At 43.8% G+C, this 23,012-nt stretch overlaps 1 protein-coding gene across 3 annotated transcripts in view; it reads right to left on the reverse strand.

Annotated features, from left to right (window-relative positions):
- slc2a9l2 (solute carrier family 2 member 9, like 2) overlaps positions 1-23,012 on the reverse strand; it is a 168,653-nt gene that overhangs the window by 99,314 nt on the left and 46,327 nt on the right. For all 3 annotated transcript variants that reach the window (XM_042075284.1, XM_042075285.1, XM_042075283.1), the window contains exons 6-7: positions 20,501-20,646; positions 2,358-2,490 (exon numbers count right to left, since the gene is read on the reverse strand). In XM_042075284.1, the coding sequence (XP_041931218.1) occupies positions 2,358-2,490; positions 20,501-20,646 (279 nt within the window). The remainder of the gene's footprint in view (positions 1-2,357; positions 2,491-20,500; positions 20,647-23,012) is intronic.

Below are 23,012 nucleotides of genomic sequence, written 5' to 3' on the forward strand. Positions count from 1 at the left end.
AGATATCATCAGGACATTGAAAATGAATATCAGGGTTAAGCTAAATCTCCTCCTTTAATCCTTAAGTCCTTTAATGTCCATGCAAATTATATTACATTCTAAGGCATTACACAAAGTGTAACGTAAATTAGGTTGGACACTTCTTTTTTTACCACATTCCGTCTTTATCGGTCAGCTTATCTTTTTTCCCCTTTCCTCTGCCTTCTGTAGTTTCATGCTGCTTCAACAAGGTAAATCAGGTGTAATAATTTCCCTCAGCTCCTTCCTCTCTTTACATCCAACCGCATGTTTTGCTTCCAGTCTCAGAAATAATTGAATCAGTCTTTTCAACATTCTAAGTCATTGAGACCAAAGAGTGCATGAATGAGTAGAGTGAGACTATAAAAAGACAAAAGCAACCTTTCATGTGCAAAAGGCGATCGACTGACGGAGAGAAATAGGTTTTGCTCTTTTAACATCATGCCGTGGCTATGGTTTAGAAGAAAAAGACATGCCATCTACTGGATGCCTTGGCACGAGGCAGGCATCTTATCTGTCACCATACACCATCATTAACCCCCTTAAGACTGATAACAGAATTATATGTGTGTGTGTGTGTGTGGCCATCCTAAAGCAGAGTGAACTACACATGTTTTTGATGTGTAATTCAGAGTTATAATTGAGATGGCTGCACCATGATCTGATGTCAGTAAAAGATAATGTCAGTAAAAGAGTCTTTCTGCCTTTAGCTGCTTAACCCCATTCTGTCATCAAGGGCCCTTTTTTAACTGAAGCTTTGAAAACAAATCCATAAAGTTCAAAACCCCCTCCTCAAAGCTTTTAGCCGTCGCCCCCAGCCCCTCGGGATTCCTCAACAAATATGACTGCCTCACAAAAGAAGTGTGTGCATGTGCTCAGGGCCTGGTATCTGTGTGAATCATAAAGTCACTTCAAAGGACAGAGAAAGGGGAGTGAGAAGGGTGAGAGGCCAAGATGCTCAACGCTCTCTTGTGAGCCGTCTTTCATCAGGCGATGCTCGTGGCTGCTACATGCACTTTCATCAGGCGATATCTGTGGCCTGTTAGCCATGGAGCAAGGAAAGTGGATATGATGAAGATAAAAACAATGAAGATGATGATGACGATGATGATGATGATGATTACAAAGATGACGAGGTGACAGAACACAATGAATATGAACATCATTAGGAATAGTAATTAAATCAGACGTTAATCCATAATTCTGTAACATGACAGAAGCTGACGCAAAACCACAACATCATGGGTGGCTGTCCTGCCTTGTTTGCCGGGAAAAGGAAAAGATCAACATGAAAATCCCGGGTGTAGAACAGGGTGAACAACATCCCGGGTGTAGAACAGGGTGAACAACATCCCAGGTGTAGAACAGGGTGAACAAGAGAGAAAAACTACTGAAAAGAAGTCTGCACACTCAGGGTTCTCTTTTTAGAGTGCTTTGTTTTTCTCTAAAGGACATGATGAAGCCCTAAGGGCAAAAACGCTGTCTGAGTGTAAATAAAAACACTCAGCAAAAAATGCGAGAACAGAGCTCACAACTGGGACTTCTCTTCAGTAATTTTAGAGGAAACTCTCTAACAGAATGGCAGTAATAAAAGACTCCAAAACATTATTAGCAAATTGGTCTTCTGTCTCATTAAACAAAGTTAAATGACCATGTACCTTTCGGTGAGTTTAAAGTGAGGCTGAGGATATTGTATACATAGAGGTGATTAACATTGCATTTTCATATGGACCCTTTCAGGAGAGTTCCATTATCAGCATCATAGTTGGCCCCACAAGACTTCCTTTTTAACATTCCATATGTTATCTTAATGCAGAGGAAGTAGAATATCAAATAGAATGTTCAAGCATTGTTTGTGTTTACCTTGTTGAAAGGGTCCATACTATGTGTGTGCTTATCCATAGATTCTATTCAGTGCATCAACTTTGCTTTGTCATTTGCTCTCTCCATGTCACGACTTTCTAATAAAGGTCATGCGACCCCTTTTGTCACAAGTTAGGGGTACTCTGGCTGGGCACTAATTTTAGGAATATCCTGTGGAGGAACATACCATGACAAGAAAATTCTGAAGTATGTACAGTATGCATTGTATTGACCTATAGTGTATCTATTACCTGACTTCACATGCTATGTCCGAGAAGTATACATGTATTGTTGTATGTCTGCATGTATGGTGAGCTTTAGACAAGACCATTGTATGATCAATTAAGAATGACCCATGTGATTTGTATTACGACCATGAAACAGACATGTATAATCCCCGGCGTTGTGAATAATCCTGCAGTGTCTCTCACACCTGAGTGTGCCTGGAGTTTTTGTTTTGACCACATCCCCCTTACCTTTCTCTGCTCTGGCTTCGTCGCGTCTCTCCATCAGTAGGAAGCGAGGGCTCTCGGGCAGGAAGGGCAGCACACACAGTTGCAGCACAGCCGGCACTGCCAGGAACGCAAACAAGAAGTTCCACCTGGACTCCTGGTTCCTCCCAGCAGAGAGAGAGAGAGAGTGAAAGAGTGAGAGAGTCAGTTAACAAAAAGATTATGAGAAGAAGAGTTCTGTCAAAATTCTGTATTACTCGCTTTGGTCCCATTTGATATATAGTGTCCTTATTACATTAATCATCATGTTAGTAGGTCTATATGTAACATTATTAGCCTTCACCTTGACCCCCATTTCATCTTCTAATGACATGTACCAATATTGGTACACGTAAAAGTACATTGCAGTTACTGTAGTAATTTTTGTAATTTACTGAGTACATCTGTCCTATGTCTGATCCTAACTGGTTAATATTTCAATTGCACATAGTATATTGTATGAATGCTCATCACTGGTTTTCTTTTGACAATCAATCAATGTGTTTATATAGTTTGTACTGGTAGGAAAACACATTTGAACAAAAAGTTTCAGTCACAGATAAACATAACATGGGCAACATTTTCTGAAGAAGATACTGCTGACTCAATTTCAATAAGCATTTTATTCGTCTCTTTTTCTCACAGTGAAAGGTGATCAGATGGAAAGGGCCTTCCTAATTACCGTGGCATACAAAACCACAAGTGTCGTGAGTTGAATTGAATTGGCTCTCCTCCCAGCTTTCTGCCAGGACTTGAAGATAGGCAAACATATTGGGCAGAATTTAACACTCTCATTCAGCAGTGGAGAAAAGGACTGTTCTCTCTCTCTCTCCACTGTCATTACCCTATAGGTCGCACTGCAGAAGGTAATGACCTCAAACGCTCACAGAAGGTCACAGTCAAGCTACCCTTAGCAAGCGGACCTGGGAGGAGCCATGAGAGACACACGGAGGGGCCTTCACCTAACCGTTACAGGCTGGAGGTGATCATGCTTTTACCCTGAGGCTGTAGTGGGGCCCACGTTTAAACAGAGCAGGAACCTAACCGGTGGAACTTTGACCTGTAACCTCTAACTCCACTCAGTGTCCTTCAGACGTCATGTCTGTTTGCTCTCTGTACACTCAACACACAATTTCAATTTGTGGCAAGCGCGTGTATGTGGGTGTGTGCAGGGGCATGTGTGTGGATGGGTGTGTCTGTGTGTGTGTGTGTGTGTGTGTGTTTGTTTATGTGTGGTGCGTGTGCGCGCATTTCTTTGTGTGTTGTGAGCTCTGTGTTAAAACTATTAACTTATGCAAAGTGTGGCCTTTTTCTTCTGTCTTTTGATTAGTTATGTAATTAGTTGGGTCCTAAAAAGAGACTGATTGGAGCCTGCTCCTATCCCTGCATTTCTCTGAGGACTGGACTTGTTTCTGTCCAGCTTGAGAAGAACTGGGCACACGAGGACGCTCAGCGCAATCCTATCTCATTCAGCAAGGACACACGCTCCAAGACCTGGACTCACAACAGTTGATAATTATGAATGCCTCTGCGTGTGTGTGCGTGTGCGCGTGTGTCTGTTTTAACCACAGATCAGGTCGGAGCTGTGGGCTACCTTTGTACATCCACACTAAACACTCTGGTGGCTTGCCACAGACACTTCTGAATGCCCGCAGCTGGGTCTCTCCAGCGGAGGCCGTGGCTGGGTCTCTCCAGCGGAGGCCGTGGCTGGGTCTCTCCAGGGGAGGCCGTGGCGGCTCAATCAACGCTCTGGACCCCCACTCTATCTGCCCGGTGCCAACGTGATGCTCACAGGTAGCCAAGTGAGAACACAATACACCAGACAAATGACAGGGAGAAGGGGGGCAACCAAACTGTGTGTGTGTGTGCGTGTGAGAGAGTGAATGAGAGTGAGTAGGTGAGTGAGTTATGAGAATGAATGAGAGAGTGAGTGAATAAGTGAGTTAGTAAATGAGTGAGTGAGTGAGAGAGAGAGAAAGAGAGTGAATGAATGAGTGAGTGAGAGATTGAGTAATATATGAGAGGCAGCTGTTTCAGAGGCTCCGAGAAATGTTTGGACGGACCAGGCACTGACAAAACAGCGAGTCAATCTTAAGAAAACTCCAAGCTCCCAAGAAAAGCAATAACAAAAAGGGTCAACAAACAACAAACAATGAGTGTCTGGTTTTCTATTTTCAAAAGAAAATGAATTAAGTTAAATGAACGGAGAGGACACTGGGTAGAGAATACCGCAATGAATAAGGGAAACAAATCCTACAGGTCAACAAAGTCTAAACAAACAACAGTTTGTACGTCATCTGCGTGTTGTCTCTGCAGCAGAGAGCAGCAGTAGAAAGCCACAGGTCATCTTCGGGGGGGGGGGGGGGGGGCGGGGGGATAGAACCTGAGTCGTTGACCTGAAACTTCAGGATCGATGATGTCAGACACATGAGTCAGCAGTGCACAAAAGACAAAAGAGTGCTGACTCTCCCCTACAGCAGACGAGTCCACCGCCTCAGTATTGTTGACGGTGCATGATGCTCTACACACACACACACACACACACACACACACACACACACACAGACACATACATACACACTAAGAGAGAGAAAGAGACAAAGACAGAGAGAGACATAGAGAAAGAGACAGACAGACAGAGAGAGAGAAAGACAAAGACAGACAGAAAGAGACTGTGTCTGATGAAGCGAGCGAGCCAGGGTCTAAGACTGGAATTTCTGCTTCAGTACCGAGTGCATTAGCAGCAGCCACTTCCTCCAAATCCGATGGGCCTTGGCTGTGTGTTTGTATGTGTGTGCGTGTGTGTGTTTGTGTGTGTGAGTGTGAGTGTGTGTCTGCAAGTGTGTGTGTGTGTGTGTGTGTGTCTGCAAGTGTCTGTGTGTGAGTGTGTGTCTGCAAGTGTGTGTGGGTGCTGAGGTGCATCAAGTGCATGGGGTGACGTGATATGAAACAGAAAAGACCTGGCCCGGGATTCCACATGCAAAAATGCAAAAGTGCTCTTGGAATGTCAGGGCTGAGTCTGCGCTAGCCACGGATGGTCTGGAATGATGAACACTTGAATCTGCATTAGGAGCAAGAGCGAGTCTCCGGCAGACTTCGATAGTCTTTCCAGCAAAAGATATTCTGGGCACTGATGAGCTGGACCGACCTGCCAGGAGGCAGAAGCTGAAATAATGAAGGATAATGCATAGATGATTTCCTCTCGAACAATGGCAATCTGAGTCTCATTAGAAGCTATTCAACCATGCAATCATTCAAGTGTCTACGCACACACCCACTTTTGGCTTGTCTTCCTTCAAAAATACCTTCACCCTTCAAAAATCGAGCGTCAGAAAAATGAATATTCAAACACATAACTTATGCAACATATGACTGCACATTTCTGTCTGTAAATACAGATCTTGTGCACCACCATATAAACTAAATGTAAAGCAGAGCGGTACAAAATATGACCACCACCCAGTCCTGCACATTCTCTGCACAAAAATGAATCACGCTTGTCAGTTTGACTCCATCTCCTATACTGCATAACCCCTATGGGCTAGCCTGATGTTGTCATACTCAGATTCTAGTCAGAATATGGGACTTATATGTCTCCATTGGGACGTAACTATGGGTCGTGTTTCAACCGATACAGGGGGGAATACCTCTGCACTAAATTGGATAGACTTAACCAAGTAGAGCAACAAAACAGCTTACCGTGAGCTGTAGGAAGAACACACTAACCATCCTTCTTATCCACAAATGCCTTAACATTTCTGGTCTTTTTTAAGATAACGAAATCTAAGACAACGAATTACGTAGCAGGATATTGCTAGATTATTTGCTACTTATTTGCAAGGTTTGTTTCTGGTTATTTAAGAATTGAAAAGAACAGAGATTTCAAACAAACGAGGGAACATGTCACAATGCAAACAAGCTGTTTTCACTTGATGAAAGTGAAACTGGAGTTTTCCCACCTATCAACTTCGGCCGAAGTTTTCAGAAATAATCGTTTTCAGTGATAAAACCTCATGGAAATAATTTTCCAAATTTGCATTTTTCCATATGGGGTCTTAGAAGCCATCTATCTAGCTTCTAGCCACAGCGATGTTGTTGCAAACAAAATCAACCTAAGCGTGCTCAGATGACGTGATAGACGAGGCACTATTGCTTACCTGTCCATCATCGTAAAGCCGAATTTGATTGGTCCAAACAGCTCTAGTTCGAGCATAGATGCTCCACAATGGAACAAGTCCAGGCCAGACTTCCCGACCTCAAATGTTGTGGGCGGAGCTAAGTCCGGCTGGCATCCAGGCTAGTTATGGGCTAGGTTGATGCGGGCCCTGGGGTGCATGAAACTTAGTGGGCATGAAGTGGGCTTTTACGGAAAACTTTAGCTTGATCCCTGGGGTCAATCATGGAGATTTGAAAATTAAAATTTGTTACACAGGCAAAGTTATCAGAAGTTAACAACATGCATGTAAGACCCTAGGTGGTAGGGTAGCTGTGTTAGAACACAGCTGAGTCTCTAAAAAGCAAAAACAAGCCATTGCAATCACAGGTATCTCTGGCTGAAGTTTGAAGAGTAGGATCATTGGATCATTATGACACCCTCTGAATGCATGCCAATTGAATTCCGTTTATGGGGGCCATATCACCTACACACACACACACACACAGACAGGCACACGCACACACATACACACACAAACACACACAGACACACACACACACACTAAAGACACAGGCACACGCAGTACACATGCACATGCACACACACACACAGACACACACACACAAACGCTCTCACACCTAAACACATACACATAAACAACACACACACATAAACACACACACACACACATGCAGGCAAGCAGGCACACGCACATACAAACATACACACACACACACACAAACACGCATGCACACACACACAAACACACACGCACACACATACACAGGCAAACACACTCACTTACCCCACATACACAAGCGAACACACTCACAAGCGAACAAACACACACATACACGCACACACACACACACACACACACAGAGTAGCACACACACAAAAACAAACACACACTATAAACCCCTCATTTACATACACAAAAGTTGTTAAAAGTAGGGGCTGGAATAGGAGATGGAGACAAATTGACAAGCGTGATTTATTTGTTGTGGAGAGAATGTGCAAGACTGAGCAGCGGTCATATTTTGTACCATTTAGCCAAATGGAGTTATTTGTATCCTGTAAATGTATCTACAATTTGACAAACGTGTTAAAATGTCTACTGTAAGTAACAGTGCTGCATTCTTCCCTCCCAAAAACAAATAACACCACAATAGTAAGATTGTCGATTTCTGCCTTGAGGTAAAACCAGTGGATGACTCACTACTGTACTGGAGACTGGGCAGTGAGCCAAGGAATCAGTGCTGAACCACCACAACCAATGTACCGCTATTGCAAAGCTATTGTATCTGTGCTGCTGCAAGATGCTACGCGGTCAGGCTGGCACTTTAATCTCATCTGGGTGCTCGGGTTGAAGAAGTGTCCATTCCCAAGTGCCCATTCCCAAGTGCTCTTTAATGACATCAGTATTCCCACTTACACAGAGCTGTGAGATTATCTACCAGAGGGAAACTAAGCAGAAGGGGGAGGAAGAGGAGGAGGAAGAGGAGCAGGAGGAGTTAGAGAGCAGAAGGAGGAGGAAGAAGAGGAGGAAGAGGAGCAGGAGGAGTTAGAGAGCAGAAGGAGGAGGAAGAAAAGGAGGAAGAGGAGCAGGAGGAGTTAGAGAGCAGAAGGAGGAGGAAGAAGAGGAGGAAGAGGAGCAGGAGGAGTTAGAGAGCAGAAGGAGGAGGAAGAGGAGCAGGAGGAGGAGGAGGAAGAGGAGCAGTAGGAGTTAGAGAGCAGAAGGAGGAGGAAGAGGAGGAGCAGGAGGAGGAGGAAGAAGAGGAGCAGGAGGAGGAGGAGGAGAGCTCACACTCCTTTCCCCCAGGCTAGTATCTCCTCCTGTTTATTGGTCATATAAGCAGAGAGTCAGGAGATGCCCAAAGCATTCTCTATTGGTTTCTGGGCCTCAGCACATTAAGTACAGAAATACACATAAACAAGCTGAGGATGGGGGGGGGGAGTCATCTCTACAGTTTAGTCGGTTCCATTTCAGTTCCCTCCCTTGTGCTTGCTGTCCCAGTCCAATTTAAAAAGTGCTGATGAACACCAAAACTCTTAATGATAACACTGATCTAGTTCAGGTAAAAGTGAGGGAATGAACTACAAAAAAAAACTGAACCGACAACAAATACAACAAACTGTTAATGCAGCAGCCCCTGCTAGTGTTTATTTAGCATCAACTGTGATCATAAATCACTTCCATTTCATTCCATTCCAATAACAACATGGAGATCCTATACTCAAAGGAGTGGTTATGACCAACTGCAGTTCATCTAAGGACAACCCAATCCACATATGAGAATAGTTCTACTAAGGCCAATGAGGTGGTGTAGGAGGAACAACAGAGATGCTGGAGTCACTGTAATCTTAGTCGTTGTGACAATGTGAGGCAATTATAAACATGACCGTATCATGAGGTGCATGCAATATTCATTTGCTGGAGAATGGATTAACACTGTCACGTGCTGTCACAAACATAATGTGCGTGCCAAGTGGTGGCGCCCCACATACAGACTCATCTAGCATCATCCAACATTACGTAAGTTACAGACTTACAAACTGAAGCAAACGTAAGTTACAGACTTACAAACAAAACAAGCAAGAAGAGCTGAATACAAATCTAGAACTCAGAGGTAAGCACCTCATGATACTGTCATGATACAAAAGTTACCTGGTTGTACAGTAGATTTGATGGTTGATCTGGCAGCCATTCCTAAATTCTATCTACAGGAGATGACGTTCAGGGGAATTATGGGTGGAATGTTTGAATGAGGGGCATGTTAATAAAGTGACCTTGCTTCCACAGCATAAACATTAGTGTCATTAATCTGCACGCACACATTTACACTGGTGATGGCAACAGCAGAAGCTTGCTACTGAAATCTACCATTTCTTTCCATAGACCCATATGGAGGAAAGAACGAAAGGAGAGACCGGCCAGCCCAGCAAGGTAATTGTGGAACAGCCTTCTGATTAAACTCAATTGTGTCACATTAATCCTTTCAGGAGAGTATCGCAGAGGTGGTTTAAGACATCAAGGAATTAATTTAGCTTGCAGCCGAAAGAAGAAAAGCTAGAAGCCTAATTCAGAACTGGACTCCAATCATTATAGCTCTCTTACATGGACCCTTCTGTATTGACTCCATGGGTCATTATGTATTGACTCCAGTGGAGGATAGAGCTGAATGCACAGAGGTGGATTGCAATTCCTGTTACTTTGGGTACAGTGGAGAAGCTGAAAGCACTTGGTCGAATTTGGTTGTTATGAAGGACAAACGTAAACGTGACAAGTCAAGTGTCAATTGACATGAAGGCTGTGCTGTGAGTGTCACTTTAAAAAAAAGAGGAATTTTAATGGGGATCGCTTCTGTTTTGGGGATTATACAAGTCCAATGACATGTGGACAAGCATATTCATACATCTTAAATACATACACACACATATTAACCATTTATTTATGTCCACATGAAGAAAATGGTACAGGGACACAAATATTAAGAATGCAGTACAATACATATGCAAACCCATGGACCAGTAGCATGCACCAGGTCTTCACAATATCACTCCAGGGTGGAAAATGGTTTGATATGTCTTTCACTATGAGGTCTACTATTCTGTCATGACGTGCGCACACACACACCAATAAACACGGTTAAACATGCAAATTGAATGTTCATGCTTTTCATGCTTGTCTCAAGTACACACACAAACACACACACACACACACACAATTCAAGGCCTCTGTTTATTAAACTAATGGATTTTTGCTGTGTAGTCAAAGGGCTATTCAGCGGTAGGCCTTGAGGGTGGGCGAACACTGGCTAGCTCGGTCTCATCTTGACTGGACATGCTGATAAAGCAATCCAATTAGGAAACAACGGGTAGCCCCGAAGAATCATTAATCACTTAAAAACACATTGATCGACTCGCCCCTCTGCTCCAGAAACAAATGGCTCAAAGAAAGACCAGCATGCGCCCACTACCAACACCCACCTCTCCACGGTTGTCATACTATCGTGTAACCCCATCGCAACTATACAACTACAACTACAACAACAACTACAACAACAAACGACTTCTGTATTTAAGTGTGAGTGTGAGGAAGAGGAAGGGAGAGGAAGAAATCGATGCTGTGATAAAGAGGGAATGTTCCATTTCTGGTAGCTGTTTCTACAGCCGCAGTGGTGCCATTAGAGATCACACTGGGGTTGGGAATGGTCTCATTACACAGCAACACAGGGGGAGCGAGAATCTGTGATACCCCTGGGGTTGGATACGGGGCACAAGATATGAAAAGTGCGGGGGAGGGGGAGCGTGATGTAACTTCTGCTCACTACCTCTCTCTCCTCCATTTCCAATTCGAGCCCGCCCCCCCCCCCCCCAACACACACACACACACACACACACACATCCCCTCCTCAACCTACACATGGATCTTTATTAATACTGCAACAGGCATGAGGAGAGGAGAGAAGGGTGTAAAATGGAGCTGTCAGGATGACACCCCCCCACTTTGGTGATCTTATTTAAAACCATAGACTGTATATATAGAACTGGACAGTGTGGTTGCATTGAGCAGTGTTCTATGGAATTGAAGCCGCCGAGGCGACGCCATCTTGGAAAATTTGCAACCAATTTGAAGTGCGGCTGCGCAGCAGAAGTTGAAGCATGCGCAGTGAAGAGGAGTCGCGGTCAGGCACACCCACTCAGCGAGTTAAACACGCCCCTTGTCGAGTGAAACCCGCCCCCTTCTAATTTCCACAACGCAGGTCGATAATGAGGTCGACTCGGCGCCGAAGGCTAGCTGGCTGGATGAATTTTGCGGCTGTGAGTTAGCTAAACAGTACAAATAACAATCTTCGGTTTGTTCTTGTCTGGTAAGTGTTGCGTATCAACTGAAACGTTTTTTGTCTATTGTTGTTCTTAAATACGTCTAAGAGGGCTTATTATGTTGATTATAGACTGTGACAATTTAGTATGGTGAATACTAATGAGCTAACAACAGAAATACGGACAGCGAATTACATGCTAACGTTAGCAGCTACATTAACGTTACCGTCAACGGTAGTCGTTTAAGTGATGATTAGCACACAGCTCCCGTAACAGTCGATGCATGATTTACTCGGTTTTATTAGTATTTGCTGTTTTCAAATATCTCAATCTTAATGTATGCCATCTCAATATGGAGTAACCATTGACTGTACATGGGGATTACTAACACTAGACAGTCAGTACAGTTATGATGTGATAAAGCAATGTATCAACCTGTTATGTTAATGTGCCAGCGTTAACAAAAATAACAAACAAAAAAAATAATTCAGCAAGAAAAGAAAAATACTATTTTTTCGAATAAAATGTTGTAGATGCAAAAATAGTTTTAGGTGAGAAAAGTGACACGGAAAGTTGGCTACTTGGCCATTGAAATACATGGAGATGGGTGGAGTTACGCATTGTACTGCAATCAGCCACCAGGGGGCTCTGGACTAGCGCTCGCATCACTCTTAACAGACGGCACACTGTCCAGTTCTATATATACAGTCTATGTTTAAAACAATAGAAGCAGAGGAGCCAGAGGGACGTGCGTGCCTACCTGAAAAGCTCACTAACAGCTGTGGCTGTGGCCTGCGTGATGAGATGACAGCTCCATTAGGGCTCTGACAGCACATGCAGCTGCTGTCCAGCAGTTTGACACGTTTAACAGGAAACGCATTGCAGAATAGTGTGATTATGTAGTAAAATATGGATCAGATAGATCTATGAAATGTGTAAGGGATAATGTATGGAACGCCGTTCATTATCGGGAAAATAAGTCCAGACGGGGCGAACCGGGTCCTGACGCATTAGCAAGAAGTGACCACACTACTTGCGGAGTCATATGAAAGACGTGAATCAGAAGCACAAAACCCGTTCCCATTGACAGCGGTCATTATATGTTTCAGCGGTGGTAATTACATGAATATATTTGACCGTAAAATTTTGGGAAATCCCATTCAAATCAATAGAGAGTTCTACTAGCATTGTGAAGAGCCGTATAATAGGGTGCAAATATGGTGCAATAAGGAGCACCAGGAAGCAGCAGGTTCTTTCATGGCAAATGTGATCTTTGGAGAGACATGATAAGGAGGTGGGATGAAATAAGGCCTCAGTCAAGGGGAACGTTCTGATGTTCACAGTGGTGGAAAAACGGGGAAATGAGAAATGTGTGTGTTGATGTGATGTGGGGCTCCTAGCCAGTCAGTCATCAGCCACCTGTCACTTTTACCACTCCACCTTCTCTGTTATCAGCTTTCAGAGACATCATCCACCTTCAAACCACATAACTCCCTCGAACTCTCTGTCACACACACACACACACACCTGGTCTATGTTTAAAGGATGTATAAGCTTACAAAATGGCTGTGTCTCATTTGACATTCTTATTTGTACACGTTGTAACTATTCATTTCATATCATGGAAATAGGAACATGTTGGAATTATTTTGTCACTGTTGGGAGGTGTAGGCTGTTGAAGCCGGACACTTCGAGGCACCTGTGCTAAGCTAGGCTAGCGGTGGGTGCGTCAGGCCAGGTAACTAGAAGGGTATGTATCAACTTATCTGGGAATATGGGGAATAAGCCCCAAATCGTCTTGTGAGTAAATATAGGGAATAAGTCCCAAAAAGTCAGCATGTTCCTTTAAAATACACACATACACACACACCCAAGCCTTCAGGAAAATTCAATATGAAATGTCACACTTTTTGACAATTTATTATTCTTTGCTCCCTGAGGGGAACTATCAGCAGCTTGCGCCCCCCCCCCCCCCCCCCCGGCTGCCATTTCTCCTCCTTTCCCCTTCTCCCTGGACTCTTCCTGCCATTTGATTAACCTGTGCAATCTGCTGGGAATTTAGTGGGGATAGGAAAAGGTGTGTGTCTGTGTGTGTGTGTGTGTGTGTGTGTGTGTGTGTGTGTGTGTTTGTACTAGGTGTTACTGCCAAATATGTTACTGCCAGTGACTAAGGGAGATGCTACACATGCAGACGTACACAGGCACAGGGCAGTCAACAGTCAACCTTAGCCTTTGTCAACAGCACACCAGAGAATGTTTGGCTCAAATGGTGAAGACTAACTCACCCCTGGCACACTGAATGACGTACATCAATGGTCTCCACTGGCTGATGTGGAGACTGGCTGGCGACTTGCAATACATTCGCTGACCGAATGTCATCAAACTGACAAGCGCTGTGAGCTTATAATTCCGCAAGGTCGACGTGCTCTTTCAGAGTCGATACAGCAGGTGAAACTTTGCAGCCTTCCTTGGACAAGATAATCACTAAGTAACAGATTAATAAACGCCCCTGGTTGTGTCTGTCAGGATGTGATATTTCTGTAAAGTTCAACTTTTTTAGCCCTTGCTATTTCATACAAGATTCAGAGCTGCACAGCTACAGGCTGACGTGACACTGCAGGTGATTTATGAATTCCCCATGAGTAGGCAGTGGGTGACAGTCCACAAGCCACTTCCTTGATAAATGTCACTGAAACACAGAAACTGTTTATGGCCACCCGGCCAGCTCTACCTCCAAGTGGACTTGGTGACAGACACAAAGCAATGAACTTTAAAAGTCAATCTAGTCTTCATGTAAAAAAATAGACCAAATAACTGACTACAATTCCAACAGATGGATAGACTATTGATTGAGATTAGGTAACACAGAGAAAGATTAACTTGATTTGGGCATGTTTGTTAGTTTGTTTACCCATCAGATAGTATTAACCAACCACTCAGGCTCAAAGACTACACATATTGGTTTTCTATTGTTATTTACTTTTGCATTCTGTCCCTTAAGTTAAATTACTTATAAGGGGTGTAAAGGTCCACCAAACCGTTGAGGTACAGGACATTCAATACAGATGTGAGTAGATTGTACCAAATGCTGTCTTTATCAACAGGCTTTTTTGCATGTGGACCATGTTTCAAATTCGAGTTCCCACACAAACATATTAAGCAATCTGCTCTGCCCTCCACCAAACATGGATGCAATCTGTGAGATTGCTGTTTATAGACTTCAGTTCTGCATTCAACACCATAATACCACAACAACTCATCTGCAAACTTGACAAACTGGGGCTCACTACCTACCTCTGCAACTGGCTACTGGACTTCCTCTGTCAGTGGCCTCAAGTAGTACGTGTTGGCAACAATATCTCAAGCAGCATCACACTGAGCACGGGGGCCCCCCAAGGCTGCGTGCTCAGTCCTCTTCACCTCGTGCTCTTCACCCTGCTGACGCATGACTGCACTGCAACCTACAGCAACAACCACATTGTGAAATTTGCTGACGACACAACTCTGGTGGGTCTCATCACCAAGGGCGACGAGACTCAATACAGGATGGAGGTCGACCTTCTGACCACATGGTGCAGGGGACAACAACCTCCTGCTGAACGTCAGCAAGACCAAGGAGATTGTTGTTGACTTCCGGAGAGGTCACACCCAACACCTGCCACTGACCATCGACGGTGCTGTGGTGGAGAGAGTGAGCAGCACCAAATTCCTGGGGGTGCACATCAGTGAAGACCTCTCCTGGACCACCAACACTGCATCACTGGCGAAGAAAGCTCAGCGCCGCCTGTACTTCCTGCGGAAATTCAGGCGAGCAAGTGCTCCACCAGCCATCATGACCACATTCTACCGAGGCACCATTGAGAGCATCATCTCCAGCTGTATCGCTGTGTGGGGCGGAAGCTGCACTGAATACAACAGGAAAGCCCTGCAGCGCATAGTTAACACAGCTGGAAGGATTATTGGTGCTTCACTCCCCTCCCTGAAGGACATTTACACCACCCACCTCACCCGCAAGGCGACCACAATTGTGAGTGATGCAAGTCACCCCGCTCACAATTTGTTCGATCCACTGCCCTCTGGGAAGAGGTACAGAAGCCTGCGCTCCCGCACCACCAGACTCACCAACAGCTTCATACACCAGGCTGTTAGGATGCTGAACTCTCTCCCCCCTCCACCCTCAGCCACATAACATCCTGGACTTTTGGACCCACAATGGCTGCCTTGCACTACTCCACTTGCACTACTCCACTTGTACACTTGCACACTTTGCAACTTGTTGTTGTTGTCCTGTGTCCTGAAAACACTTCTGAACACACTTCTGCTGCTCTTACATAACTTGCACCACTATGCCACTTGCATACTTAGGTCAAACAGAACTACCTCAGCCATTTATTGGCCTGACTTTTGCACTATTATTATATTGACTGTCTACTGTATGCACAATTGCACAATTTCAACCCATTTTTTTGCGACTCTTATTTCTTTACTGTATGTGCCTTCTTATTTACTTTTTATATTGTTTAATTGAATGTTATGTTTTTGTCTGTGGACCTAATTGGTAAAATGTCTTGTCTCCACCGTGGGATAGTGGGAAACGTAATTTCGATCTCTTTGTATGTCTTGACATGTGAAGAAATTGACAATAAAGCAGACTTTGACTTTGACTTTGAAGTGGCTGACCATACGTCAGTTTAGTCAATTAACGTCAAAAAATATGACACCTTTTCAAAATGCTAGTCCCGTTGTGCATCAGCAATATTTTCAGTGAGTTTTAGGCTTGCAGTACCTACAGGCCTACCATTCCGAAAATGAACAGAACCATGACTTCAAAACCGAGGTACACACAGAACCGTAATTTAACAGTACCGTTACACCCCTGTTACTGATAGTGTTTGACCTCTGTGTCAGAAATGACGTGGTTGTTTGTAGTTAAGGTTAACCAGAATTTGAAACAAAATCACTTAGAAAATTCAGATATTCCTGTTCCTTTCAGATGCCCTGACACTCAACATAGTTATTTTAGCCCCAGTAGAGAGAATGGATCTCATGCACATGGCTTTTCCAAATAAAGGATGTCGACTCTGACCTGAATACTTCTGAGGTAGATGACTGAATTCTGCATCAGTCCTCAGGGCCTTTTGGAGGTCATTATTTAGCCATCGACGATGTCAAAAAATAAGTATGGTTCAGTATAACATAATGGTTATATCAAGGTTATACCAAGACATCATCCATAAAGAGAAATTTTGCAATGTCATGTCTTTCTGTTATCTATCAATAAAACAGCTAATAATCTGCTATAATATAAAATATGTTTTATAACATTAATTATGCATACATCAGCCAGTAAAAATGTTTCTATTCAAACTCTCACAGAATGGAAATGGAAAAGAATCTCCAAAGCCAGGTAAAGTTAGCCTGGGTTTTCCCATGTTGCCTTACGCGCGCAATTTAATTCACGCTGCTAGGCAGCCTGGATTCCATGGAGTTCGTTTTCACCTCAACAAAGGAACCAATCACAGAATGGAGGGAGGGCAGCAAGACGATGACGACACACCGAAGCCGTTATGAGTTACGTACAAACGCATTTGATAGACATTCGTAGTGCCCAATAAACGGCTTTGGGCATTCGTAAACCACGTTTCAAATACAAGAAAATGAATGTCTAGTTCCCAGACCCCATCTCAATGAGATGAGGTCTGACGTTAGCCAGGCTAAGGTAAAGTCACACTTATTGGGTGAATATAAGTTAAGCATTATTCTGTTGCTATTGCCACAAATTTATGATTTCCAAAAAGATGACCTTCAAAGCGTCATTGAACACTGTGTAACCTGATAGCTGGTGTCAGAACCCTTTGTGTCTCTCACTGGGCTATCTGTGCCATTTGTGGCAGAGTGGCATTATGTTCTTTGGAAAGCCTGGAAAGAGAGCTTATGAGGTAGAACATTAGCAAGGACTCCACATGAATGGCTAAATGTTGTGTAGATTAGCGGTGTTAGATTCGGGCATTGCATGAGCCACCGAAGCCTGCCAAGTGCCCTTGAGAACGTCAACGTCTCCAACACACTACCATGGCCTGCTAATGAAGTGTCAGATCAATTATGCATGGTGACAAAGATGAAGCATTTACTTACAGTGAGGTAAAGATTAGTGTGGGAGAACACACACACAAACACACACACACACACACACACAGACACACACACACACACAGACACACAAACACACATACACAGACATTTGCTCATCAAAGCAAGGGGGGACCCACATGGTGGAAATCCATGGTCCTGTGTGGACCCACCCAGCTACTGGCCTGTGGGCTAAAAGGCACCCTGGAATCTGAATGGTCAATAATGACGCCCTCAGGGCTATCCCTGAGGCCATGTTGCCTAAGGCAAGCCTATCAGGGGCTGACATGTTTTTCAAACTGGGGAAAAACAGGGCACAGCCATGCCAACTTATTAGTGTTAGACTAAAGAGACGTTTGGACACAGACTAAGAGGGTGCACTTCCCCATGATCTCATTGGCTCGAGTCACTCGTTGTTCACTGGCAGTAAAGGGGAGAGATCTGTCTGTGCCAAATATTCATTCATTCATTCATTCAATCTTTATTTATTCTCGAGGTTCATTGAGGGTACTGTAGTCCACATTTTCAGTGAAGCCGAGATTACACAGTAACAATGGAATAACAAGAGATATAGTATATATAATTGTGGAAAATAAAACAAAATAAAACAAATAATAAGATAACCTACATACCATTATAAAGGAGGAAGGGAAATAAAAAATATAGAAAATATGAATAATAAAATAATAACAATAATAAAATAACATTTACATAAAACAGGTACAATTTGACATAGGAAGGTTTGTGATTATAGATCTGAATTGATTATAGGAAAGTAGAGAGTTAATTTTTATGTTACTTACATAAAATTCCAGGAAGTAGGGGCACCATAACAAAAGGCCGACTTTCCCAACTCAGTGTGGATACGAGAAACCTTAAGCATCAAACAGTCATTTGATCTGGTCTGATATGGACCAGAATTCCAAACAAGTATGTTTGAAATATAACCTGGTAATTTTCCAACAATACCTTTGTAAATAAAGAGATACCAATGATTATGTCTCCTTTCAGTCAAAGATGACCAACCCACTTTACCATAGAGGACACAAATATGCCTTGGCCATTCACAGAAGCCATCTTCACATAGGTCATCTATCTTTACCTGGCCCAGGTGCATGTACAACTCCAGAATATGACAGCATCCCACATTAGTGGGATGCTATTCCGAACACGTAGTGACATGCGCAGACCCTACCCCTGTTTGCTCATAACTTATGCATGAGTTCCGACAGAAAGCCATCTTACATGAGAATGGCATGGTTGAATTAAAAATAGCCCACACAGTGTCCTTCCAGGAAGCAGCATGGTGGTCAGAAACATGCATTTCATTTGACAGTAGCAAACGTAATCAGGTGGTGCAGGACAAGGCATGTCCATTGAGACACAATGCAGTGCCATTCATGGGATGCAGAGCCAAGCCTTGTCCTACTTCTAACTGCACTGCATAACAAATGGCTTTGGACAGTCTACCAAATGTCAGATCCTATGTCTTCCCCATGGAATTGAAAACTCAATACCCTAAAATACCCTAAAATACACCTAAAACAGTTAATAAAACTGAAGTAGTTTATGTGAAGGACATGATGTGGAATGACTTCTGATTATGAATTTAGTACATGTTCCTGCCTCTTAAGACTAGACAGAGTAGATACGTACTTAAAATAAATATTTCACTACTTTGTGGACATTTTCAAATGCCTAGTAGTGCAATAGACAGCGTTGTTTCCTGTCAAAAGCAAACAGGAGTGGAGTACAATCTGCTGAATACAGACCTTCCCACAACTGCAACAGACACCCACAGAGTCCCACAGAGCAAACGCTATCTTCAAACACTAGAAGGAACACTACAACAAACACAGTGGGGAAAGTAGTTTAGGTGTCTGTGTGGCAGAGAACTACAATGCACACTGTTAGCTCTGATAAATTCCCAGCAGGTCTTATTGCATGACTCACAAGTGATTTGGGGCCGACGGTACAACCCCGTTGACTGAATATTTAAGCAGCACTATGGGGGAAATCTCGCAAGGCGCACAGTGTGAAATGCTAATAGTGTGTGATACCATGAGAAAAGGAAGCGTGCTTGTTTGTGTGTATGTGTGTGTGTGAGAGTGTGTGTGTGTGTGTGTGTGTGTGTGTGTGTGTGTGTGTGTGTGTGTGTGTGTGTGTGTGAGAGAGAGAGAGTGTGTGTGTGTGTGCGCGTGTGTGTGTCTGTGTGTGTGCGCGTGTGCATGTGTGTATGGAGCGTGTGTTGAGCTTTAGCATCTCTGTCTGTGATTCAGTGATGAATGACAGAATAGATGGAGGAAAGAAGAGAAAGGAAGGGGGCGGGGCAGAGAGAGGCTGTCAGGAGGAGCAGGACGGCTTATCTTAGTAACCATAGAATCTTAGTAACCATAGAATCTTAGTAACCATAGAATCTTTGGGAGGAGCAGGGGAGGTAAAGAACCATCTCAGGACACATGAATTAAAGCCTGTGGGGCCTGACTTATGGGCCTCGTTAAGCTGACATGGAAAGGGAAAGTGAGGGAGAGACAAAAAGAGAGAGAGAGAGAGGGAGAAAGTGAGAGAGAGCGGATGAGGGAGAGAGAGAGGGAGTGAGTGAGAGAGAGGAAGAAAGTGAAAGAAAGGAAGATGGACAGAGAGAGGGACAGAGAGAGAGAGAGAGAGAGAGCCTGGGGAGATGGCTTCACAAGGGCAAATGAGCATTCCATTACATCTTAGCTTTTCATGTGCAATGTCATGTGAAGGGCTAGTAGGAGCCATCTGAGAGATGAGAAGGCTGAGTATACTGTAGCTAGAGGATTCAGCACCATCACACCGACGGTGAGGAAGAGAAGGGAGCTGTGATATGGACCCTTTCAACAAGGTAAACAAAAACAATGCTTGAACATTCTATTTGGGCCCCAATCTACTTCCTCTGCATTAAGATAACATATGGAATGTTAAAACGGAAGCCTTGTGGGGCCAACTATGATGCTGATAATGGAACTCTCTTGAAAGGGTCCATATGCCTCACCTGTCCGAAGATCTCCGGCAGCCCGAGCACCTGGCCCATGAAGACTCCCAGGCAGATGAAGATGGAGTTGAACTGGCCAATGGAGCCACGGATCTGGCATGGGGAGATCTCCCCCAGATACATGGGCAGGACGCTCAGGGCAATCCCTGGGGGAGAGGGGCAAAACAAACAGGTCAGCGCTCAGGGCAATCCCTGGGGGAGAGGGGCAAAACAAACAGGTCAGCGCTCAGGGCAATCCCTGGGGGAGAGGGGCAAAACAAACAGGTCAGCGCCTCCACTCTGTGTCGCCCTTGTACCCCATAGCAGAGTTGCTAAAGCAACTAGGAAGCAGACCGGTGCCTGCATCCTCAGAGGTCAGGACATGAATGTTGATATGGCAGCAATTTGTGCCCATTTGTTGCAGGCAATTATGAAGTGTTCATTCAACTGTGCTACAGCAATCTCTTTTCCCAGTAGTGCATTTTCTGTAATAGACTGCGGCGCTAGTACTCTAAGTAACAGTTATGGCTAGATCTACAATTTGATTTGATTAGGCCACAGCAATGCTGTCTAGACTGGCCACACTGGTCATCACATTTTCTATTTGTTAGGCTTTTCTCATTGGTGCATTTTTTAGTCTGACCATCTGCATTAGTAGCACATTGTGGCAAATTACAGTCTGGACTGATGTCTAAACGGTAACGCTGGCAGTACTGATTCAATATGCAATGGATCTCTCAATTGAATGTAATGCTTTTTCATTTGAAAAGTTTTTTATTGTCCACAAAAAAAATGAATATCCTCTTTAGGGATGTTTCTAGAAAAAAAACAAGAATCATCCATGTTGAAGAATGCTGGTGTGACAACTTCTACTGAATTCTAAAAAGACTAACCCACCCACATCTGTGTCTAGAAATAATCATGGCTTCGTCATTAGTGGCTACTGTAGTCATTAAAACCACCATAGTTCCATCAATAGTATTAATGAAGCAATGAATTAATGATAATCCCATAATGCAAATTAGTCCTACACATTTACAGAGTGAGAAACTACACAATCATACCTCAGAACAGTTGAGAATGAAGGATTAATAGATAATGAGGGTAAGAACAATGCTATATTGTGTCCCAATATTTGAGCCTGTCACAGCCTATTAGTTACTTGCTCATGCACAGTGGCTCTATGGTAAGAAGATCCAGTAACATGGTTGTCTAACTGACACAATATCCATTCATTACAACCATCAATCAACGGCTCACTCCAGATTAATGAATATTCATTTAAAATGCTACAATATACGACAATCTCAGTTGGAGGGTGTCAAATGAATGCAATTAAAACATTGGCAACAGCAAATAGACAGAGGACAGAAGACAGTGAAAATCTCTGCACATTGAGGGACTGTCAATCTGTTATGCCCCCTGCTAGGGTCAGGGGACTATAACAAAGCTATAACAAAGCTTCTTTCGTGTGTGCATTGATCGCATTACACCACCGATCAAATATTCTCCCCTTCTCTCTAGCAAACTCTACAAACGTAAGTTCATCAGTTTTTTTAAGAGTCCTAAACTTTTGTCTGTAGGCTTCAGGTACTAACTCGTATGCATGTAAAATTGCCGTTTTTACTGCATTTTAGTCAGAACTTTGCTGAAGACTAAGGGCCGATTATACTGCTTGTGCTTTGCCACTAAGCACAGTCTGCAAAAGCAAAGTCCAGACTTCAACTGGCCAGTGCAAGGTTACCGCAACTCGTTCAAAATGCGTGAAATACACCTCAACTTCACGTTCATTGAATGGTGGTACCATGCGAATGTTACGGCTAACATCGAAAGGTTGGGCTGGTGGTCGAACAGGCGAAACAGGAGCAAGAGGATCACCACCGATGTCAGGCGATGGTACAGACGGAGCATTTGTAACAGAATCTCCAGTTACACCATCAAGCGGAGGCGCATCAGAATCACCACCCGAAGTTGCAGCAGCTGAATAAGAGTCCGGAGAAAGCGTAGCGCGAAGCGTAGCGTAGCGTAGCGTAGCGTGTTAGCGGCGGCGTTCTGCGAGGAACCAAAAAAGGAGCCGGCCCCCCTGGAGTGACGTCAACCAACCCCTTTTATAGGGCTGGTCCAGCAATTAAGCCCCCTGCTGGAGTGTCTGAAAAATACAGAGAGACAGCAGGAACACAAACAGCTAGGGACGTAACACAATCATATATATAAAAAAAAAAGGCTCGGGGGAGTCGAGAGCCATCAAAAGTGACACAGACAGGCCAGACACTAATGCTTTTGACCTGTCCTGACACAGAGTCTGGTGTGAGGTGGCCTGTCAGATCAAACGAACAAAGCGAGGGCAAGAAATCATACTGTCCAGAGAATTTTCTGGGGAACCGCTGAAGGGTATGTTCTAGAGGCACTGTGAGTGATCAGTTGTCTTTGCTCTGAAAGAATAGTTAGATTGTTCTAATTCCAATTCTGTTCCATACAGCTTAAGATTATTAACATTCAGAAAGAAAAGGAAAAGACCATCACAGATCTAATT

The sequence above is a fragment of the Alosa sapidissima genome, chromosome 20 (genome assembly GCF_018492685.1).
Source record: "Alosa sapidissima isolate fAloSap1 chromosome 20, fAloSap1.pri, whole genome shotgun sequence".
In the NCBI taxonomy this organism is placed as follows: Eukaryota; Metazoa; Chordata; class Actinopteri; order Clupeiformes; family Clupeidae; genus Alosa; species Alosa sapidissima.